The sequence below is a fragment of the Stylophora pistillata genome, chromosome 1 (genome assembly GCF_964205215.1).
Source record: "Stylophora pistillata chromosome 1, jaStyPist1.2, whole genome shotgun sequence".
Classification (NCBI taxonomy): Eukaryota; Metazoa; Cnidaria; class Anthozoa; order Scleractinia; family Pocilloporidae; genus Stylophora; species Stylophora pistillata.
This window is the reverse complement of record NC_142519.1, coordinates 28,836,983-28,862,093: the sequence shown is the minus strand read 5'-3', so window position 1 is coordinate 28,862,093 and position 25,111 is coordinate 28,836,983. Positions and strand designations below refer to the sequence as shown.

The following is a 25,111-nucleotide window of genomic DNA, read 5'->3' as shown; positions in this document are numbered from 1 at the left end:
GCGGTGATCCCGTATTTCTTCCGTGTAAAGTTGGACATCTCGCAGGCTCCTGTCGGGCACACGTGGCACAAAGAAACTGGGGACGAACGAAAATTCAACTTGGTGACAGCTTGGTGACGGAAACGATGGATACTGGATGAAGACCTACTTTTTCACGGTTGTTTCGCGTACAAGTGTATCATTTCTAAATATTATTGGTATCTTCAGTTCATTATAAATTTCTTGAGGATACTTGATGGCAGGAAATGTTAGTATACGCCGGAAAACGCTTCTCTGTATCACTTTGGAATCATCAGGGTTAGTCCCAGTATGAGGACAACATCCAAGAGAAGTTACTCGTTAGATCACATAGGTAAGCTTGACTTAAAAAAAAAAAATTATAAAAATTAGTTCTAAGGAAAAACCTAAAGAATTAAACGCTGCCTCTTGATATGCGTAGATTACTGAATTGTTTCTCGTCCTTGAAAACACACCGTGAAGGTGGACTTCTGATCTCTCTTATTTGAACTTGTGTTTCGCGACTGCTTGTAGAGCTTTATTAGGGTTTCAGCAGCCATCTACAGTAGAGTGAACAATTTCTGAAATCAGGGACAGAGCATTTTTAATGATGAATCATTAACTTTATTGTTTTTATGTAACGTTGACGTGCTTATGATATGAACATGCTTGAACTCAGAATGAAAATATATACATTAACACCCTTTTCACCCCATCAATATGCATCAGTTTCCTAATTAAATAAATTAATAAATACGTAAATTGAAGCTCCCCCTTAGGGGCTCTTCAGCCCCAAGGTAAGCTAACTAAGTGCTTAAAAATCCCCACTGGCGGGAAGCAGACCAGTGGGCTATGTACAGAGCACAGCCGAGGAGTTGAACTAGGGGCGACTGAGAACAAATCCAGTGAGTGGCAGGGTGGAGGACTTGAACGCGGGACACCGGATTACAAGTCCAGCACCCTAACCACTCGTCCACACCACCTCCTTCAATTAAGTTACTGACAAGGAGAGTTTGTCTAACAGTGAAGAGCTGCTTTAGTTGGCGATCATTTTTTTTTTTATTCTTGTGGCCTAATAATGAGGGATTTAGAGGTGATATTGTAAAGAGGAATTAGATACTAGACACTCTTAAGCTCTATTATCTTCCACCCATCATGTTAGTAATTTACTGTAGTCACCTGGTGATGATTTTCATGTTTCTTGTCAAATATATAGTCAAATATATAGGCCATTAATTTGAGTTTTTTATTTCATTCTCAAAATGTACATTTTTGCAAAGTTTGACCTTAGTGATTCAGAAGGAAGATTCCATTAATTTTTTTCTCTGCCAAATTTGGGATATGCAATTGAACGTGTTCAAGTTATTGTTTGTTGAAAACGCCCAATTTGTTACTTTGTTACATGGCGTCATCCTTAATTGTGGGGTGACCATAATGTTGAAGCATCCATGAGGCATAATTACATGTTAGGGCTATAATGGTCGCATGCAGCACCTGCATTGAACTTGCTAAGTCCTGTATTACCCAGTATAAAGATATTCTAATTCCAGAACTGACAATTAGGGCACTTTGAAAGAAAAGTACAGCAAAGACCTGACTTCCTAACTAGTTCAACTATCTCTAAACCCAAAAAGATTACACAATACGTCACTTCCTTCTCTTAGTGTCCTGTGGCACATTATGCTTCCAGTGGCAGATCCAGTGGGGGGTTCGGATCCCCCCATCAGACCGGACGCTTACAACTTTGAGATTGAAATTCTTACATCAGCAGGATCATATATCACTTTTTAACTGGCTGATTTTTTAAATTAATGAATCCAAGTAAACGGTAAGCGGCCAAGGAATTATAACTTGCAACCGCGATTGGTGGGAGGGGGTGTGGGGGAGAAGTAATTTGCCTCAAAAGAGTCCAACAGTCCTTTATGAACCAAAGTTTGGACCCCCCCCCCCCCCCCCCTATTGAAAATTCCTGGATCCACCCCTAGCTTCAACAAGGTACAGCCTCAGAATTAAGTTTTAAGGATTCCTGTCAGTTGTCACTGTGAGACAGGTTGATGTTCTGAGTTCTTTCTCCATCAGGTTTCCTTTGGTATTCACTTTTTGGTTCCAGGAGATCTATTTTTAGGTTTAAGATTTCACTAACATCATCAAATTGACCCATACGGTGGTTGTAGTCACACTAGAGATTGCAATCATGATTAAGTCAGATTAATCATGATTAAGTCATGAACTCTTCAAAAACGTTGCCAAATTGCGTGTCGTCCTCACCAATAATTTTAACTTTAATCTACGGTTGTTAAAGTACTAATAGAGCCTAGTGCACTAGATCTAAAAACTGTAATAAGAGTAACTGCTAGAATTTTTTCGAAAAACCAACAGCACTGCGTATTTACATACGAGAAGAAATATATTCAATAGCACTAACTTGAGTTGAGTTTTAGTTGTGAGGTGGAGCACGCACAAAAAAACACTGCACTTCTACCATATTTGAAGCCGGTTATTAACAAATTATCAAGATAAGTTCAGTTACACTCGTAGACGAGTTAATAAGTCAATTATTACCCTTAACAAATAACAAGCATCAACGGTTAAATCACAGCGTAGTTAGTCTAAATAGAATTAATCGCAATTACCGTTTAGAACTTTCACATTGGCACTCGAAGTTTACAATCTCTTGACAGTTAAGCGATACATTTGTCGTATTTACATTGACTATACTGGCTACCATTCAAACCAGCTTGCGGTAGAATTAGGCCAGCCTGGTTAGATATTGCCGATAAATAAATGAATTAAAAAGAACTGAAAAGGGTAACGTATGTTATTTTTTTCATCATCAAATTATCATTGTGAGACTCCTCATGAGGTTTTGCCACACGAAATTAGTAAAAAAGAATCGTTAAATAAACCTTTCAAAAGCATCACTAACAATACCTCGCTATTTTTATCTTAATTACGTTTTCCACTGGATCCGACTGTTAGTATTGGTTAAAGATTCTGTTGTTTCATGCAATCAGGCGATTCCATAACACTTAAACTTTCCCAAGGTGTGGTAACCCTTCTCCTCATTTCCTTTTGCGTCAACATCTGTATCCCCAAACTTCAGCTTCTTAACTGGCAGATGTGTCTTGTTAGTAAGAAAACCACAATCTTCCCGCCATTTGAGGTCATTTACATGACAGTTACAGTTGACTGATGATTTTTCACATGATTTGTTCATTCCGCATGCGCACATGTGACTTTCAGGTGCTGCCCCACTCCAGTAAGTCATTTTCTCAGAATCACATGAAACCCAAAAACCATCTTTCAAGGTAGAACCAAGGCACTCGTACTTAATGAACTGCTCGCAAGACTGGGAAACGCTGACGAGACTCACCAGTTGAGAAATGTTCGCGTCTTTGTAATATATATTTCGCGAGTAGTCTCCTGGGGGATTATTATTGTCCACCAATGTCCTGTTTTCGCTGTCGTGACTTATGACAGTCACACCAACTCCGTCTTTGTTACTCATGTCACACATGACAAGGAAAGGCAACAATCTTCCTTCACCATCAGGATCTATCAGACAGATTCCGCTTTTCGCTTTAGGATCCAGCTTCTTTAAGTCACTGCAAGATCTTGATAATACTGTGAAAAGAAGGAAGACCTTACGGTTTATGTACTAGTGCGTATTACAAACCTACAGACTAGCATAATTACTCGTTGTATTCGTCTTCGCATCCATCTCACGTTAAGAATTCCATTCCTTTTTCTCAGTTTCTAAGACTTCGTCTTTTATGTAGTGATGACTCTGATTTCCACCACAAATCAGAGTCGATGTGCCAGTTTTTCGATAAACGTGTTTACCCCGATTCTGTCGTTCAAGCGGGTTACCACCGCGCCCAACTTATTGATCGACATCAGCACTAGAAACGTCACAAAAGGAAGATTCCGACCGCATTCCATTCACTCTCACGTTTGACCCTCACAACCACTGAGTTAAATCCATCATTCTTAAAAACTTTAAATTAGTTCAAAACGATTCTATCTTTTCGCAGCCTCCGCTCATTTCATTCAAACGCGACAAAAACATAGGAAATTTTTTGGCCAGAAGTTTTTTTCAGACTAATGACCAACCAGACACTTTTAAATGCGCTCGTGCACGATGCAAAACGTGCCCTTTCATTCACAACACTGAGAAAATATTGGGACCCAAATGATCAATTAAGATCACCGATCACTTCAAGTGCACCTCCGCCAATGTAATCTATTGCATAACTTGCACTTATTGCAAAAAGATTTACATCGGCGAAACAGGCAGAAGACGAGGTGACCGATTCCGAAAACACCTTCGCGACGTGGAGGGGAATGACAAGGACACATCGAAACCAGTCCCTGGACATTTTAATTTACCTAACCATTCTAAGCAACACATGGCCATCTGCGGTCTTTCCTTACACTTAGGTAGCACGGAAAGCCGGAAAACTCTTCAACAAAAGCTCATCTTTCAAACCGGCAGTCTAAATCCCACAGGTATCAACGAACGCTTTTCATTCCACTAATTTATTCGTGTTTTTCTCGTTGCCACGTTCCCACCAATCACGTAGCTCCTTTTTCTGCCTTTAAAAGCATACACAACCCACAATTCCTTTATTCGCTCCGACGAAGGGCTAACGCTCGAAACGTCAGCTATTATAATCGTAACGGTGGCCAATTTACCATTTCAACTTTGTTGATATATTCAAATTATTTCGTTACCCCCACCGACGCAGCCTCAAACAGTTTTTTTAGAAACTATTAGCCTTTATTCCTTAGCGTGAGAAGTTTCTTTTTACATGGACGACGGAGTGATCGATTCAGTAACTATCTCGCATTTGTAATGAGATATTATCTTTTATCTCACAGATAAATCACGATTAAGTCACGTTATTACATCGCTCGCAGCGGCCGTGGGCAAGATGAGACGAATCCTTTGTTCTCATTGGCTGCCCGAGCAAGATATATGGGCCCATCTTGCCTGCCCGGAATTTCCCGCATTGATCCCGCGCTAGAAAAAAATACAACTAGAACTACGTTCGTAATTCTTGGACAATTTCGGCGATGGAAACGCAAAAAGCGGCAGAAGATAGTCAAAATAGTAGAACGGAAACGACTCTCGTGAGTTTGATGTGCTACAAACACATCCGGGTTTCATTCCCGGCTCTCGAAGTAAACAAGTCATTCTTAATTCTCAACAAAGCGAAATCTTTTTGCAATATAGTAAATCTTTTATGAACCGAACTTCTTCAGTCAAGATGGCTTGATATTAGCCTCGTTTTTTTTTTGCATTGTTATGGCCTCGATCGACTTCGTCTCGGTCCATAAAAATACAGAAAAAGAACACGGTTAATATACAACCATCTTGACCTCAAGCTTGGTTATTAAAGCAAATATATAGCCACGCGTCAGTGACAAACGCCAGCCGATTCTATTTAACATGCTTAGCATTTTCAGTTTGATTTCAAGTACCTATGGAGGTTAAAACAACTTTCTTCGTGGTTTTAGCTCTGAGAACTTATAGGTAGATGACTTTTTGTGTCCATCAACAAAATTTTCATCTGTTTCGAGAATATATATTGATCACGGATCAGGGACAACTAGATTTTCAAAATTACAAAATTTTTACAGTACCACCGCAATTTGCTCCAGCATATCCAGGAACACATACACATCGAAACCCTTTGCTGGTGAAACCAACTTGGCAAGTTCCGTTATTGACACAAGGGCTGCTACTACAGGGATTCTATTCAAAAGAAACAAAAACAACGCACTGATCAAGAAAGGAGAGAACATCTTTCTAAATTATTTATATTTACCACACTAGAATAAATATTTACAAGGAAGCATGATAAACTACGTCGAATTACAATAATGCTAATGGCCCGGCTTATACATGTATAAGGTTGGGTTTCTTCCTAAAAGAACAAAAACTATTATTAATGTACAGTATCGAACAAGAAGTGTAGGTGTGAGGCCAGATTCAGATCAAGGTGGAGACGATGAAGCAACAAATAAAAATGCTAGTCTAAAATTGTAAAGCGCTGAGCAAGTGTTCGACTTTGAATTCTTCTCATTCCAAACATAACTTTAAGTTTAAGAGAAGCATTAACCTCAATCGCCAGGTAGTAAGCATCCACTTCTTGAAAGGTTAGTTCACTTTTATCAACCGTGGCGTTATTCAACTCACAGTTGTACTTTCCTCCGTCTAAAGGTTTAACATTTATGGAGACACAGTTAGGCTCCATATAACACATCGTGCGACAGCTCCCCTCACTGAGGACCTCACTACTCCTAATCACATGCCCCTTAATTGCCCTATTTGCTATCGGTTCCTCAAACAGGATGATGCGACACTCGTCAGCTGCAAAAAAACAAAAAATAAAGAACAAAAAAGAAGAAAATTAAGGAAAACTTACAACCAAGGTTTTTTAAACCATTTGACGAAACGTCTGTATCAGCCGTTATTTTTTCTTTTCTCTCAAACAGTCAACAATGAACATCTGCAGGATGTATTATTTGTAGATTTAAAATACGGCATAGGCATGAACTATAACTCTCAATTTTTAGCTTAGAGTATACGAACGAAAAAAAAAGACGAGCCAATTAAAAAAAATCAAACTTCGTAAGGATTTCTCGACGACGAGTGAAATAAGCGAAAGAAACCATTACTTAATAAACAAAATTGCTAATATGGCATTGCTTCCAATGGTTTTTCCCTACCTGTGCAGCCTCCACAAAAGGGGAACACGATTAAGGAGAAAATGACAAAATCAGAGACGATTAACGGCGTCTCTAGGTCAAATTTATACAAAGACGCCATTTCAATATTCTCTAAGGTTGAATCAGTCACAACTGGAAAGCGCCAACGTAAATGAAGGTTTCAGCTTTCTTTTTGCACAAATAATGACTTCCACTAATTATAACAGCTTGGCGGACTACTTTTATTGTTTTGGTGAAGCCCCGCAAACCTCTTCTAGAGAAGTTTAATTTTTTTAACCATATGCCACTGGGTTATGGACAGTTGTATACACGCCCACACTTAACCGCTTTGGTATTCATCTTCTCATGATCCGAACTAATTCATAGGTTTCAATTTTGATGCTACTCAAATAAGAGAAGACATGCGTTACGTCGCCTCGGTAAATTATCAATGAATTCCTGGTTCTAATTTCCTGTCGAGCACCTGACTAGAACTTTCCAAAACGGAGTGTTTGACGAGTGGTAGGAATGCTGGAACACGATTATCACTTTTAAGACGGCTGACAATTTTGCTTCGCCGCCGTAAATTTCCTTTCCAAAAGAAAACGGCCTCCCGCGATCGAAACAATCCATGTGATTATAATTTTTATTGAGTGCAAGTTCGCATTCAAAAAAATAACAAACACGTCTTGTATCGCATGACGCCAATATCCTCCGATCGTGAAACAGGTTACTCCGTTCCACGAACTAAGTAAGCACATGAGAAAATTACCAAAATATTCTGGTCCTAAAATGAATCGAAAACCTCCCTCAACAAGGCAAAACGAATGATAACTCAAGGGGGAGGGGGGGGTGGATTTCTTTCACAAATGCCTCCTGACTGAATGTCCTGAATATCGCAGTCTCAGGTAATCTTGAAAAGTGACGTTTTCCCATTGATCTCAAATTTGTGTAAGGTGTCATTGACAAAGCTAGGAAAAGCAACTGTTTGTTGCGCAGGAAAGCTCGACTCTCCAACTGTTTTGCATCTTTTTATTAGACTCTTCAACTAATTGAAAGAAGCAGGTGATAAACAAATTGTGACCACCATTTTCACCGTAACTAACATGATGCTTTCGGAATTTATGCTTTTCCCCATCATGAAGACCAGGACATATGGCACGAACATTGAAGTTTGAAATATGACCAATTTCGAAAAGGAACTAATTTTACCCAGGTTAGCAGAGCATCTAATAGCAAAATTCTATTTTTTTTGTGTGCTTTTTTTATAATTTTTTTTAGGAATGAGACACGAACGGCCCCTCTCGCCTTTTGAATTTGAAGATGTACCTTTTTTGCGTCCCTCTTCCCGCGCGTGTTTCATCTCCCGCGTCTCACATTGCCTCCGCTCGCCTGAAACACGTAAGACATAAAACACCACGCCTATTCTGTAGGCTTTCCCGAATTTTCACGGAAGAAACTTTAAGTCTCTCGTTACCCAGTAATCAGGTCCTTCAAATTTTATTTTAGGTCGTCGTAATCACACGCCATTGCAAATGTCCGATAAAACTTTTCTACTAGTGGGTGGAGATCCGCTAAAAGTGTAAAGGAACTTCAGTTGATATCTATTTGGAGGACCTGAAAAAGCTAGGAACTTTTGTCACAAAGTTGCTTTAAGAATAACGCAAAGAAAAAAAAAATAGACACTTACCAGAACAACCATGGCAAGATGGAAGTACAACTACAGATAAAAAGCAGAGAAAAGAAACTGCAGTCACGATATCGAGCTCAAAGTTATATAGTGGAGACATTCATCGAAATAAAGATGCAAGAAAAGTCGATTACAACGGAGTAAAAAGCAATAAACTAACTAAACCTCATAAAACTACGACAGGTGTACACACTTAAAAATGTTCATCAAACTTCACATAACAGACAAAGCTCTGCCATTTTCAAACAATGATTGAAGTCCGTTTTCTTTTGTCAATTTTTAAACTTTCGATAACTGATCGACTATTCGCACTTATTTCAGGTGAATAAATGATATTAGTGGGCGCAATTAAAGTGGGCCCAGAAATGAGTATTCTCCTTATAATTAACGCAAAACAACGTCCATGATGGGAGTATTTAACTCTTTGAATCTCAAGTTTAAATTCCCATTTTCTCTAACATATTTTTTCTTGGCTAACGCTAATAACTTAGTGTTACATTCAGCATCTCTGATGCTGAAATGTATTTTTTTTCCTTAAATTATTCTTTACCTATTGATTCCAGAATATAAGTTGAAATATTAAGAAAAGCTTTGAATAGCGATCACTGCCGGGAGTTAAACTGAGCTACAAACGTAGATACAAACGTAGATTTCATTTTTTCAATGTTCTGGTTTAATTCGCGATTTACAACTGTATTAGTATTCAAAGCATCAGAGACCAATACATTTTACGTTTCAATAACCTTAAGTTTATTTTATTTCATTTAAAGACAGAAACGATGTTGATTACTAAAATTTTCATAACAGGCCACTAAGGGGATATTGCCAATTCTTGGCATGTCGTACATGAGTCTCGTCACAGATTCCAACGCGCTATTAACTGAGTTGCTGGCATGTTTAACATTCAAAGTTCCGAGTAGAAACATATTTTCGCTTATTTAAGGGTCCAATAGAAACCGCAAAACCGCAAAAAAAAAAAAACCCGATCAAAACCAAAATCCGCATGCAAAACCGTCTAAATTGATAGATTTACACATCTCAGTTGTCTAAATCTCAATCGATCTGAAACTGTGGTTACAAGTGGATCAACATCGGTTTCGCGGCTATTCGAGATCAGCAGAGGCGTATGACTTCTGCTCAGATCGAAGAGAAACCAGAAACCCAATATGAAAATCCGAAAAAAACACATCGCATATCAAATCCGAGTGCCCGTCAAAATTTTTGACGAAAACTGAAAACAAAATGCTGAAAACGGATAATCTACAAAACGCAATGAACAACAAATCCGATGAACCGACGTTTTTTGGCACAAAAACCGAAAAACCGATCTAAAAAGTGGCAGTTGGAAAATATAGAATCTGGAACCGGAACCGGAATACTTGGAATATCTGGAATAGCTGGATTACCCGGGATACCCGGAATTCCCAGAATGACCAAAAAATAAATTTAAAAAGAAAAAATAGAAGTAAATTAATAAATAAATAAGAATATTGATAGTTAAAAATTAATGATAAGTTCACAACTTAATTAGACAATTTAATACGAAAATTTTTTCTAAAGTTCCCATTAAAAAACATTTACCAGAACTGTTCATAGAGATGCACGTAATAGAATTAAGAACAAGTCTGAGTCAGGCCAGTCGCACATACAGCCTAAGCGACGAAATATTTGTACTCTCCCTCCCCCCTGGATGGGATGATAGTCCATCATATGGTTACTCCCCTATAATGAGATGCATTTATGCAAATGAGTGAACATGCGCGTTGTTGGAGTGTTAGCGAGTGTGCCAGAGAGTGTTCCACGTGCTCGATCAGTAGTTGAGTTATCGTGTAATTCAAGTCTTAATTATCGGAATAAATTCATTTAGCAACCCACTCAGAGTCATTACATGGTACCAGGAGTGAAACTATGGCACTTAGCGGCGTCGAGGTGCCTTTTATCCCACATGCACACATTCTCCTGTCAGCTGCTGCTCCATCCCAATATGTCATTTTGATAGAGTCACGTGACATCCACCAGGCGAAAAATTTGATTGAAGATATGTTTTTTGGAGAGAATATCTTTGAAGCATGGCATTTGTACTTGATGAACTGTTCACAGAACAAGGAGGCCTTGGTAAGACTCTCTAGTTGAGGAAAGCTCGCTCCTGTATAGAGAATGTCACGTGAGCAACAGTCTCGATTTTTACATTTGTCCACCTTTGTTTCAATCTCGCTGTTGTGAACTATTACTGTCACGCCAAGACCATCCTTGTCAGTCATGTTACAGGTAACATTAAACGGTATCAGTCCTCCTTCACAATCAGAATCTATGAAATAAGGGCCGGTTTTAACTGTTGGGTCAAGCGTCTTTACTTCGCTGCAAGACTTGGCTAGCAGAGGATTTCGGTTAGACTGTAGCCGGTTAAGTTTCGTCAGCAGTCAAACCCGTGTTTCCTTAATAGCGTTGGAAACCAATTATTTTTCAGGCTTCTTCAAAGCAATCATTTCACGAATACCCCCTTTCCGAATTACCCTTGGCCTCTTTTTTTAAACGAGGCCTGGTGCTCAACTATTCTTGAGGAAATGAGTTTAATTTGCATGTGAATGGAAACTTATAATCATATGAAAGGATAAGCACCAAGACTCGTTTTGAAAGTGAGGCCAAGGTAATTCGGAAATGGGCTATTGCAGCTTATAAGCGAAGTCGTCTCTTTACATGCATATCATTAACGCTTCAAATATTATTTGATTTATTTAAATTAACCTATAAACCGCAATGGAAAATGTCTTTTCCTACACCGATGTATTTAAACGTTTCTTTTCGTGTAAATCCCATCGTGTGTTCGGTAACAGAGAAATTAATGTGACAATACCTTTAAAGCATCTTATTGAAGGCAATCCAATGGGGCAGATGCAGTTAGTTAGAACAGACTCCCCTAAACAGATGTCAACAACTACCCGCCCCATACAAACGACTCATTCACGACATAAACATCACAAACGACCGAAAAAGAACAACCTAGCTTTACCGACAGACCGAAACAGACCAATCACGAACGACTTACGTCACTTGAGTCTTACAGCCAATAACATCACGGCAAAACCAACCGATCATTTCACACGAACTGGAATAAGAACATTCTACTGACAACAATCACTCACTTGACTCTGATGATGACTTCCGCACAGGTTGTCGAAACGTCAGTCACTGCCACCGACAACAGTCCTTCTCAGGACTACACTCACCCGGACGATCAGACTACACCTTCACATGTTACCCCCGGGTTCAAACCATTTACGGAATTACCATTGTTCTTTCTTTGTTTCGGAGGTATCGGTTAGCTATTGTGTATTGTTTGGTCTTTTGTATTGGCTCTTGTGAACCGGTACACGAGGACAGAACCAAATAACTTCACGGGATTGGCAAAGTTTCAGTCACAGCAAATTATGCAAAAAATCTAGAAAGATTTAAGCTTTAATCTAGTTTAACGTTTAAAGCGACATATCAATGACTGCAACCATCGTGTGGTGTACAAACCTCGCAAACTTTAAAACACGTTCTCTAGTGATACCTGCGAAAGTATTCAGTATAATTTCCGGTAAGATTTTCGCGGACAATCTGATCGATTTCTCTTACGTTGTGTGCCGAGACTGAAACTTTTCACCTCAAGCAAAACTCTGTCGCACGGTCTAAACAAACATGGCGAGCAACTGGGCTACTAGTATATATCCGTGTTAAAACACACGAAAGGACTCTAAAGCACACTTCACTCTGATTGGGCAGAAAAACACAAAGATGTTCTGGCACCAATCAGATGGCAGAACGACTGCGACCGTTTGGAACTAGTCTTGTAAGACAATGTCCCCAGGGGCTCTTCATGCCCTAACTTGAAATCCACTCAGCCCCTGGGTCTCCGAGGATGTTGTCTGCTTGAAATTGTATTGATATTATAGGGAGAAATTCTGTCTTGGTCACTCATAGGAGTTAAAAGGTTTTAAAGATCTCCCGCCCTTTAACTCTCAAGCCACAATTTCTCTTTACTGACTGCTATAGATTTCCTCGTAAACTAGAATTTGCTTTTATATTAGTAAAACACCCTGTCCCTGATAAGCTTGTGTGTTCTCATAACTTGATGATTTGTTTTTTCACCTGTAGTTTGATCCTTCAGCACTCCCTACCTTTCTTCATATCTTAGTTGACAATTAACAGAGTACACCAAACGTAGAAGACAAACTTTTTATTTAGGGGCATATCAATTTATTTTACAGTGGCCAATTTACATCAACTCAGTTGAAAAAAACCAAATTGCCAAGTTATGTGAACAGACAAGCTTATGAGCAACAAAGTGTTATTATTCATAGCCCTCACTACAAACCAGCAAAGAAAAAAGTAATGGTGGTCAGTGACATCAAAACAACTGCGGTAAGGCTGCTTATGGAGGCTAAGTGAGATCAGTAAGAGTGTTACAGAAGATATATGGCCAAGCTTTCAAAGTTTTAGGGTCTAGCAATTTGCCCTCACTTGTTTATAATTCCTCCTTCAACAGCTTTCTGTGGTCTTTGGCATAAGTGGCTGTTTTGTTAGCTTCATTGTCACAGCTTTCTTGCATCTATTGAATAGTGCTGCTTTTTTTCTTTCCTTTGCTGCCTTCACCTAAAAACTTTTTACTCCCCAACATCAAATTTTGAGAAATCTTTGCTCATTTTCACTACCATGGCCTTTATTCTTTCTACGGGTGGGTGTGACTTGGCACATAGCCTCATTATTACTTCAGTTGAATGATAAAGAATAGCTTTACAGGCCTCTGTTAAAGTACTGGAACTTTCAATAAATGGGCCCCAGATCCCTGAACCACGAGAACTCAGAAATGGGGTATTGAAATTCAGCATCAGTCAAGAAAGGAATTGATGTTTTAAACCCCTTTGTTGCTTGCAAAAAAAATTAAAAACAAAAAATAGGGTCTGAGTCTTCTGGGAGGATTAAAATTCCACTTAGTTCTAATTCTTTGGTAGGATGGTCTAACAACTGAGCTACAACTGCTGGAAATTTAAATCAGAAGAGAGCAAGGATGGCATTAGTGAGAGGGCTTGCCTCAGAGAGGCAACCCTCAGAGAACAGCAGTGAAGGAGACTACCCTTCACCTTACCTATAAGATATTTAACATGACTAATGGATAATACAACAAAATTCTTAGAACATGATTGGCTATCACCAGCCTAATTCGTGCACTAATAGTACTGTGTAGGCGTCGTGGACAGTGTAATAGGACAGTTGACACAGAATGCCTGTGTAAATGGACAATACGTCGTTTGTCACGTGCACATGCTATTGTCAGGCATTCTGCTGAATTAACTGTTGTTTTCTTGTAAAAGTGTATAACTGATGTCTAGTGATGTCTAGTTTCTTTCTCAATTTACTCATAGTTTTGATTAATTTGAAACAGGACTTGGTGTCATCCAATTCTGTCTGTAATCATACTTGTGATCAACAAATCAGACTCCACCTTTGTGGTCCTCCCATTTTGTTAATCACTCATCATGCAGGGCTCGACATTAACTTTTCAACTTACTAGCCAAGTGGCTATTGACACCTTAGATGTTATGACAATGTTTGTTTACTAGCCAAACTGGCTAGTAGAAATAAAAAACCACTAGCCAAAGCTGAATTTCTACTAGTCTGAGGCTACTGTTATTGTCGAGCCCGGTGTCATGTGTGATTAATCATTTGACCCCTAAGACGTGACTAGCCTCTAATTTCTCCTTACAATATCGTCCCTGAATCACATAGGAAGGTCACAAGAATAAAGGAAATGATCACCTACTAATTGATGAAGTTCTTGATTGTTAAAAACAAATTCTCCCTGTCAACATCTTAAGAAATGTGTAAGGAACAGTATGGGGAGTATGCATACTGATTCAGTTTAGGGTTAGGATTAGTAGTAGGGTTAGTAGTATGGTTAGTAGTAGTAGCAGTAGAGTTAATTCCCACTTCCTTGTCCTCACCCAGTCTAAAAAAAGAAACAAGTAAACCTCTTCCAACTTCACATTAGAGTTTAAAGGGTTAAGGCATGTTTGGTGTAAATTTTACATCTGACTTGGTTAATCAAAGAACTTATTGTAGTGAAATGAATGCATCTTTGATCATTATTGGCACTCAATGGAAATTTTTTTCAAAAATGTAAACAAATCATATTTACTTTGGGTTGCCAGAAGCACTACAGCCCAGTTCTGGAAATTTCACTTGTCTTCTTAGATTTTGTATTTTTGACTTGAGAACTCCTCCTTTGGAATTTGGATCTTTTATTCTTCTCAGAATGAGTAAAAATGGTTAGAGATTTGTTTTAGAACCATGTTTCTTTGTTGTTATTTTAATTTACTGAATTGCAAATTATACTGGTTTGTTGTCAGTGATTCTTGGTTACATGAAAGCTATGGGACATTGTGGAGGATGAGAGGATGAAAATTATCAACGTTTTCTACTGGCACTGATGAATGTTGCTGACAGGTACATGCATACATATAAATTAGCTTTTTAACACAGTCTGAATATATGTTTTCGTTTATTTTTACTGTTCTTTGTAGTTGTGTCTTATCACGCAACACGCTCACTTACTCAAGAAGCGTGTTGCGTGACGAATCAAAAACTCGGCGGTGATGTAGATTACTGACCATTGAGTTTTGCTCTAATGTTATTTACCGTACAGTTCAATGTTGTGGAGTTATTTATAAATAAGGAGAAATTTTAACAGTATCGAGATTATTATTTGTTGTCACGACCGTTTTTCCGAAGTTTGATATGACGTCACGGAGGGAAGATGGGCTTTGATCATTGTTTAGTCGGCCAAGGATACCAACAAATTCGTTTTACGTTTCTATGACTCGGTCAATCATTTCATGCAATATTTTGTGTACAATAAACGTGCTTTTTTTTCAAATTTGATTTTGTATATGTAAAACCTTTTTAAAAATTTTGAAGAAGTGGGCATCTTGTCCCTTATTTGAATTAAAAATTAACTTTCAAATTCAATATTCAGGTTTGCACGTGCAAAGAGCAAATGAACGGTACTGAACGTTTACGTCTTTCTCCGTAGTTACTCTGGTTGAATATCCGACAAAGTTTGCCTGGTTTGTCTTGGAAATCGTCGTTATTGTTGAGGTGAATGTAGCAAGAGTTCCATAGAACCCCATACATTAATTATGCATTGAGTGTTGCAAAGAAACCTCTATATTTGATCTTTATGAAATGGAATAATATAATTAATGTATGGGGTTAGATGGAACTCTTTCTGTGAATGTTTTTGGATTAAGGAATGCACAAAGCCTTGAAGAGATCCACTGCAAAAGATCGCTCACGAGATGCTAATAGTGATGGACACGTCAAAGAAGAAGTTGTTGGCTGGTTTAGCTTTGGTTCTTTCTACAAGGTACATGAAAATTTATCATAAACTTATGCTATGTTCTATTCATTGTTCTGAAGTTCAGTAAGGAAAAATTGCTTCATAGTTTCATTTAAGGGCCACCGAAACTTTGACAAACACACTTAACGATTTGTATTCGAACAATTTTATATTAATAAATTCTGCGGAGAGTATGTACACGTAAAATGTAGAAAAGTCTTTTGGCAGTCCATGTATAGCATGAAATTAACCATTTACAACCTTCCTAACAGCAATTTGTAATGGTGTGATACAAAATATGAGACATATTGCGCGAGAGGGAAGAATAGTTCTCTGATTTTAAGTTATCAACCCCTTATACTCCAGGGCCATAGGCGTACGAGCCGGGGGGGGGGGCGGGGGGGCTGCAGCCCCCCCATCTGCGGAAATTATGTACTTTTTCGGGCAAAACGCTCTTTATTCGGGCAATAACATTTGGGAGAAAACATTATAAAATAATGCCGTTGGCGTGATTTCCAAAAGTCGTGAATAAAGTTTCTAGTTGATTACTTTTCAGGTGATTAGATGCCCAAAAGTGGTGTCTTCAGAGATTTCGTAATTTGAACAGTATCTTGTAAAATGTAAAGTGTATTGTTTCGGTAACATCTACTGTAGTTCGTGCCTAATTTTCGCGCCAATTTCGCGGAGAACGGGAAAACATTTTGACGAGTTCACATGAAGGTTTAGGTTTCCTCATTGAAGTTCGTTCGATTCATTGTGAAGTCCGTGGACTTGAATGGTTCAAGAAGACGTGAAAAATTTAGGTGACTAAAGGTCAAGCGGCCGTCAAGGTCAACAAGGCGAAAGGTAAAAACTACACAAATTCCATTAAGTAATTCGTTTATTCTATTCGATCGATTCTATCCGTAAATCTCAGTATTAAAGTATCACATAATACGAGCTGATGTCACCCAGCTGATAACTACCAGGTATTGACAGCTTTCAATGATAGCAGTTTCATTAGATGGGAAAATGGTGAACGTCTCCGTTTGCATCCCGATTTCAACCCTTACCCTTTCGGGCATTGCGTGTTTTTTTCGGGCAAGGGAGTCACCGCCCCCCCCCCCCCCCCAAGTCCAAAGGTGCCCGTACGCCTATGTTTAGGGCCCAGTTGTATAATGGGCGGATAACGCTCTCCATCGGATTAATTATAACAAAACGTATAGTGTTATCCACAGGCTAAGTTAGTTAGTCAGTTCTTAAGCTTGCATTTCGTACCAGAAGTAGCTATCGGTTACGATAATAGTTAGAATATGTCTTCCTTCATAGTGGCGACCGAAATTAAGATCAGTGACCATTTCAACGACCATTGCAATACAAAGTTAGTCGGCTCATTATGAGAAAAAGGACTGGACAATTAAGAAGATAACGACTCGAATTAAAGAAGAAAAAACGATGAGCAATTGTTGACATTCAACAATGTTTCTGGGACTGAGTTTGTATCACGTTCCCCTTACCATACAAACTTCTGTCATTTTTTTTGCTATGATAGATCAATGTTATTGATCGGAACAACCATAGCTGAATGAAACTCTGTAAGATAACCAATAAGGGGTTCCTTATTATGGTGCTCAAATTAATATTTAAAGCTGAACACTTCAATAATTCTCTGATGTGGGGGAATTTGTTTAGTCCCAGTGGTTTATCCACAATTGATACAGAGTGCTTTAATTATCTACCGAAGCGGGAGTACGGAAAGTTGCAGGGCTCATAAATAGTAGAGAAGTTCATCGCTACCAGAGGCTAAGAACAAACCCCCGCCGTCACTTTTTTCCAGCAAAGATGGCAAATTTTACTATTAGTTAAATTAGCATAGCGTGAATCAGTTGGAATGTTAGTTTTAATAAATTCCTAACATCTTCAGGTAGAAGTAAAAATAGATGAAACTTTTGAAGCTTGGAATGGACAAGGACAGAGATCAAACAGGACGGAGAGGTGAGTTGAGTTGATCACTTTAATCTTAAACAAAAATTATCGTAGCTGTTGTAAAGATTGTTTTGGAAGCGTCATGTGCCCGAGAAAATTCAGAAACGCAAGATGTCAAAATTTACCAGCCAACGGAAGACAATGTTATCGAAGTTTCTTATTAGATTGAGAGAAATCAGAGCACGCTTGGGAAAAGAAATTATTCGCATTTTAGTATTTTTATTCATAAAGGACAGTTTATTCACAAGATGTGTTACATGAAGAAGTCATCGCGTAATACTTGTGTGTTAGCCTTCAATTCTCTCTCTCTCTTTTTTATTTTAATGGGAGCTGTAAGTGTTTATTTTCTGTGCCAAATTCTCAGTTCTACCAATTGCCTGTGAGTCAGTTCTCTAACGAATGTAAATGCCACACCGTGTCTTACTGAATTTCATGCGGACATGCTGTAGATTACGGCTGCACTTGTTCTTTCTTTCTTTTTTTTAATTTATTTTTTTCTTCAGGGTAAGAAGGAGAAGCAATCAAATCAAAGGAAACAACGTTGAAGTTTCAATTCGAGATAGAAGGTACTTCGGCAAGTAAGGACAGTTTTTGCACCCAATCTCTCTAGTAATTCGAAGATAGGCAATGAACGCATATAATTTGGATATATCAACAAAGTTGAAATGGTAAATTGGCCACCGTAATGAACGCATAGATTCGTTTTAGAATCAGTTCTTTTTTTTTTTCGGCGAATTGTTAGTTTTCCAGAACATCTGTTTAAACCTGTTTAATTTTCCCGCCAAAAAACTTAGAATAAATACGGGCGTTTTAGAACGCATGCGTCAATTTTCCTTACTGATTCTGTAAGTAACATCTGTTCAAATGTGGGGAATTTTCCCGCCAAAAGACTTAGAAAAATACGGTGCTTAATAATACACATGCGCCGGTTTTTTTTTTAAATTTTTCAAAGTAAAATTTATTTCACCAATGCTTCATGTTATTAAACTTGTTTTATTGCCAATAAAAGTTATTTTGTCTTGTGTATTTGTTTTATAATAGACTCGTTCAAGTATTTAGTTTTCTTTGTAATCTTTATTGTCTCTAGTAAAGCATTTCAATATAAAACAATAGTTTTGCTTTTCAATAAGTTTTTTATTTTAATTAAGTAATTGCCAGGAAAAACTTTTCGTCTATATACCAAGGCTTTTGGCGAGAAAATTTGGACCAGTTTGCACAGAGTTTCCCCTGAGAACTTTTTCGGCAAAAAAATTAAAGAGGTTTTGTTTGAAATTTTCCCGCCAAGAATATATAAACACTACCTCGTGCAAAAAAATTTGAGATGAAAAATGCCAAAATTCAGGGTTAGAGTTCAAATTTTTCCAAGTTTTCATTTGTTGTACGAGGAAATGTTTAAACAACATGAAAAGATAAAGCCCCTCCGAAAAAAATTTAAGGCCCAAAATACACTTTCTGTTCTCACATTTTCTCTTTTGTTTTTTCCAATTTAATCTCAACTCTCCGAGCTATCTTTTCATGTTGCTTCTGAAAGAGAAATAACCATTTTCTGCTGCCACCGTCTGTTTGTAACACAGGACTAATAAAACTTCAGCGTGGAAAATTTGTTAAAATGTTTATGTCAAAATTGACAAAAACGAACTCAGACGGTTTCACTTCAAAGCGGTTCCTGTATTAACGATAACAATTGAATTGCTTGACTTCATGTCTTATGCTGTTATATAAATTTGTCAGACACGAGCAAGCTGCGAGGTTTTTTCTCAGCAACAATAACAATTAAATTGCTTGGCTCCATGTCCCTGCACAGGTTTTTGTACAAGATGAAATTGTCTAAACAGGTCGTTATTTCATTGACTTTTTCATTCTCTTTCTTTGAAGTCTGATCAAAGACAGGAGTCAGAAGTGGGATGTTTCTTTTTTAGCAAAATTTTTACAATTCAGTTGCCTGGCTCGATTTTACTTTAAAGAGAAACATTTTGGGGGTTCAAATTTACTTTTTCTGACAAAGCTTTCTTTACTTGAAAAAAGGTTTTCGCGCGAGTCATTTAAGTCCTGTATTACAAGAAAAGTCGACGGAAAATGATATTTTTCTTCTCTAAGTTAATAACAAATTACGATGAAACTGTGTCTGGTCGGAAAAAAAAAAAAAGAGCCAAAACCATTTCCTTTGAAACTAGAATATAGAACTTTAAATAAAAAACAAAATGGTTCATTAAAAATCCCAACCAATTACTTTTCTGTCCTGATTTTTGTCCGTTGTTTCTATATTTTTGCTAGTTTACGTGAAAATATATGTAAACTCAAATTTTGTTAAAATGATAGTTTAAATTGTTATAGTAAGGTAATTAAGGCCGAGTATTTTCTGCCGAATTCCATTGGTCCAGACTAATGATTTATTAATTTTTGGACATCAAAACTAAAATGTGCAACTGGCTGCACTCGATTTAATCGTAGCATCGTAATTTCTTCCGAACCAGACACTGGTTTATAATTAGCTAACACCGGCAAGAGAACATTGGCACTAAACATGTTTGTTATTATTGATTCACGTTTTGAAAACCAGTGCGAATTGATGTAACAGTCCAGCTCATGTTTAGTTAGCGTCAAAGAGTGCGGTGTTTGATGTGCTCCCTGTTCTGTAGTACGTTGCTAATCGAACGTTAAGTCTTAGTTTGTGCAAACTGATTGGTTCGTTTTAGCTGTTATATTATAAGCTGTGTCAAAGATGTAAGAATCGTTCGTAGGTTGTGATTGGTCAGTTTTGATCAGTCGCTACAGCTACGTCGTCGTGTTCTGTTCTGTTCATTGGTTACGTTAACGTCAAGCCAAGTTGTTTGTAAGGTGCCTATATTTTGTCTACATTTGTTGAAACAAGTTTGTTCTATGCTGATAAAACAGCTACAATAAGTCAGTCGTTGGAAGCAGGGACGAAAGTCACCCATTTAGCAGAGTAAACATTAAAGTTTGCAAGTGGGTCGTACACAGCAATACGATTGCTGGCATCATGACCTTTTTGTTACCTTCATGTTCAGTCAGTCTACAACAGTAAACAGTGTCATATCGACGTTATGGCTTTGTGAATGATAAACAGTTAGTTGCAGAATCCTGGAGTGGGGGGGGGGGGGTGAGGGGGGGCCCGTTAAGTGTCCTATATCAAATGTATCGTCATCGAAGTAGCAATCAGGAGTATGTTCGTTTCAGTAGTGTCAACAGTTAAACGAGTGTTCTCTTGACGCAAGTCGAATTGTTTGTAAGAAAGTTTTATGTAGCCGTTCTTCTTGAAAGCGTTTTTATCTTCCGCATAAAATAAGCCAAATAAAAAAACAAAAACAAAAAGGGCCATTCTTCTCTTGTCGGTTATTATTTACCAACTTTATGGCCAGAGCAAATAGATGCAAATTAAGGTGGCACTCTAAATTGCACGATATGAAAATTGTGCAAAATCAGTCGTAAGTGGCTAATAATTTCCCTATTTTGATCAAATGAACACTATCAGAAAACCAAATAAATAATTTTTTTTAATAATCATAGAATTATTACAGCGAAGTGACTTCTCCAATTATTGCGACACTTTTCAGTTTTTTAACCAATATATGCTTTTCTCAAAAAAAACTGAAGATTTCCTTCGGAACAGAAGTTCTATTCTTTATTAACTTGTAGTTCCACCTTAAACATTCTTTGTGGCCACAAAATGTTTTAACTATAAGCTATGGTGACTTGAGGTACTGACTGCTTTGCATTTAAGAAGATTTAGACCGAGAAATTGGCCAAATGTAAAAATCTCAAATTCGTCTTTGTTTTGGTTTAATAAGCGACCTTATTATATGGCTGTGTCTCACAAGGACTGGGAACTACCGAATTCACGAATTTGATTGGCCGAAACCAATATTGAAAGCGGTCTAGATTTTCCCATCTAGACCGGCATCTAGAAAAAAGGTACAAAGAATATAAAAAATTGGCATATAAGACACAGCCATATAATAAACATCTTATTAACCGAGCTAGGTCGGTCTGTATGAGAGAATCTTGACCTCGGTCGCTAGTACAGACCTCACTGCGTTCGGTCTGTACTGGCGACCTCGGTCAAGATTCTCCCATACAGACCTCCTGCTCGGTTAATTAAAACTAAAAATCATTCCAACGCAGAAATTTATTTGAATAAACTTCATTCATGGATGAGGACCGAGAAACCTCAGTCACAGATTCCAATCGATAACTCTTTTATTCTTTTGTGTAAAGAAGTAGTTGACTTAAAAGGAATCTGATTGATTCACGCTAAAATTGCATGTTGGTCTGCAAAACAACGCGTACCTCACTGAACTATGTCGTCTGTCGAATCTACTGACTCTGGTATTTTCAGCGCATGCAGATAATTCACATATCTGATCTGGTACGTTAACCATGAGTGAAGTTCATGAATAAATTTTTACATTAGTTCAGTCATCATTTTACTACAATTATTTACTAATGTAAAGTTCTTATCTTTGTTGAATCTTTTCTTCATTCCAGCGTTCCAATGGTTCCACTTGTCCACTTAATTAATAGTCCACAATCCCTTTCCTTTTCTTACAGGATGGCTTCCTAAAACACAAACATAAAAATTCAACTGATAAGCAACGAGCTAAATCTTGGTTAACTGACGAGCCTCGTATAATTCTCTAATTACATACATACATACATACATACATACATACATACATACATACAAACATACATACACACACATACACACATACATTCATACGTACATACATACATACATAACTTTATTTGATAACGCAGGTTAAAATTTGCGCAACTTTACAGCTGATGTGGACCTGCCTAAACTAATTAGTCTATAATTATATAAAATACAGATATGATAAAATTGGCAGTGTATGAGTTCATGTGCGAACTAAAAACAGGTTACAGATATTTATTTTGGCTGGTTAGTGCCCCAATTTATAAACTCCACACGTGGAAAGTTGAAATGCACGAAGCCAAGTAAAAGACTCAAAACGTGTTCGAAGTTTTCTAGACAAGATGGTCTAATTGTTTCTGCATTTTTACATTTTATATTCTGGTCATGGACTCGCTAGAAAACCTTAACTTCATTGCATAAGTGTTCTGTTTCTTGTCTTTGGCGACCGACGCCCAAAGCTGACAACTCGCGCAAGTGTTGACCAGCGACGGTAAAATTCTGTAGCTTAACTCTTCTATTTGGCAAAAGCAGTTCTGTATTTACCTTTGTCGAAGTAGAGTATACACTTTCTTCCATGTCATGAACATCTCTTCGTACGTCTTCCAAGTTCAAACCAGCTCGTATGCAGAGCTCATCGCGCACGTCCTTACACATCGACGACTAACTTAGTATACATTGAATTTTACGATTCGACATGAATATGGATTAGAAAACAACATCCAATCACTGACGATTACATAACAAAAATGTCGGCATTTGTGGCACATTTTTAGTAGCTGGCAAACCAGAAAGAAAGCCGCAAGAATAGTTCATTTACATGTTAATATTCTTGGCATGTTGATGGCGCTGAAAACAGTGTGCATTTTACTTCATTTTCTTATGATCGCGGGATAAATAGGTTAAGCGATCGGTACACATGGAAAAGTTAGATACACAGTTGAGGCTGGAACAGGCTCTTAAATTCCAAGAAAAATAATTGAAATAATCTTTAGCAGTATTTCTCAGAGACAGAGAGAGAGAAAGAGAAAAGAGATCAAACAAAAAAGGGTAATATAATTAGCCTTTTCTGCGTGGGATCGAACCTGGTACAACAGGTTATCAAACGAGGTTCATATCCACTATGCCAACTGACCATGTAATTATTCTCCTCACATTTAAACTTGGAACTTGGAACTTGTACTCCCAAACAGCTGGGCTAACGCTGGGAGATATAGAATAACTAATTTGTAGTGCTAATAATCTACGATAAATATGTGAAGTCTAAGAGAAACAATAAATGTAAATAGTTCAAAATCTTTTCAGGTGGTTCGGGGTCTTCATGTTTTGGGGTCTTCATGTTCTATTTCAAAAGGGAGGCTCTTTGAGTATAAATTCAAACCCGGGTTTGAACTCAGGCCGATCGTTTGGCGAGCGAACTTCTTAACCGTCGCACTATTTGATAATAACTTGAGTGTTATCCGAATTTTTTCTAATTATAAGTCTAAATTATTTTAAAATGATGCAGATCAGGTTGGGTTTACTCAGTATAGAGTATGGTTCTTTTACAGTTCGTGCAACATATAATTAAAAACACATGACACGCAAAGTGGGAAGAAACAGACTTTCATCGTTTCTGGGCAATTCTGCGTAGAACGCATTTTGTTCTCTTTCTAAGCCTTGTAAAAGAACTGATACGATATCTCGTCCGTATTTGTATATTTGTATATAAGAGGTGTATGAAACAGAAAGTTTGCATGAGACATTTTGCCGTTTCCTTGTTAGTTCTTTGTGTGTCATTCGGAAAGCATGAGCATTTATCGAACCCAGGGCAACAATTCTTAAGTTTCTGTTTGAAGGCTAACGAGATAAAACGTTAATTTCCACGCTCACGTGCAACGTAGCATTAAATCGATCACATATCATGGAAATCACTGCATGCCTAACAAATATCCTGTGATTCCAGCCGATCGACTATCCCCGCTCCTCACCAGTCTTTAAAATATATCGTACGGTGGCCCAGAAGGCTCATCGCAAACAAAAAATATACTGCAGCGAATAAAAAATATACTGCAGCAAATAAAAAATATACTGTAGCAAATAAAAAATATACTGCAGCGAATAAAAAAAATATACTGGAGCAAATAAAAATATACTGGAGCAAATAAAAATATACTGCAGCAAATAAAAAAAATCATAACGCAAAGAAAAAAAGTACCGCAGCAAATAAAAAAAATGCAACGCAAACAAAAACTACTGCAGCAAATAAAATATGCAACGCAAACAAAAAAAAGAAAACGCAAACAAAAAAAGTTGGAACGCAACGCCAAGGAAGACTGGGTAATAGTTCTTAGTTTCCCGCCAAAACAGCATGAACTGGAACTCGCTTTTGGTTATGGACGAAAGCGCTCAGCGTAGGATTAAAGAAAATTACTTTCATCAAGGGTATGAAAATAGAGTTATCATCGATTTTTTAAAGGAGCAGCATGGTACCAGTACTGTCATAAGTTCGCTACAGAACATGGTTTCGGAAAGGCGAACAAGCAAAGGATGAAACGAGTGTTGGCGGGAAACTAAGAACTATTACCCAGTCTTCCTTGGCGTTGCGTTCCAATTTATTTTGTTTGCCTTTTCTTTTTTTTTTTTTGTTTGCGTTGCATATTTTATTTGCTGCAGTATTTTTGCTCGAGGTGCATTTTTTTATTTGCTACGT

The 25,111-nt window shown here is 37.8% G+C and overlaps 1 protein-coding gene and 1 long non-coding RNA gene across 7 annotated transcripts; one reads left to right on the top strand and one right to left on the bottom strand.

The window, feature by feature from the left end:
- Nucleotides 1-829: 829 nt before the first annotated feature.
- On the top strand, nt 830-18,766 carry LOC148741984 (uncharacterized). 6 transcript variants are annotated; one of them, XR_015996486.1, is made up of 5 exons: nt 830-902; nt 14,791-14,887; nt 15,691-15,806; nt 17,683-17,753; nt 18,248-18,766. It is a non-coding gene; the product is annotated as an uncharacterized LOC148741984 (long non-coding RNA). The 6 variants fall into 6 exon arrangements; XR_015996466.1 differs by having other exon boundaries at nt 830-948; XR_015996510.1 differs by lacking the exon at nt 830-902 and adding an exon at nt 7,651-7,927.
- On the bottom strand, nt 944-7,514 carry LOC111329045 (neurexin-4). The gene is made up of 4 exons (XM_088748621.1): nt 6,733-7,514; nt 6,123-6,373; nt 5,644-5,755; nt 944-3,621 (listed from the first exon to the last, which is right to left on the bottom strand). The coding sequence occupies exons 1-4, from the start codon at nt 6,830-6,832 to the stop codon at nt 3,008-3,010; spliced, it is 1,077 nt and encodes a 358-aa protein (XP_088604747.1). The 5' UTR covers nt 6,833-7,514; the 3' UTR covers nt 944-3,007.
- Nucleotides 18,767-25,111: the final 6,345 nt, after the last annotated feature.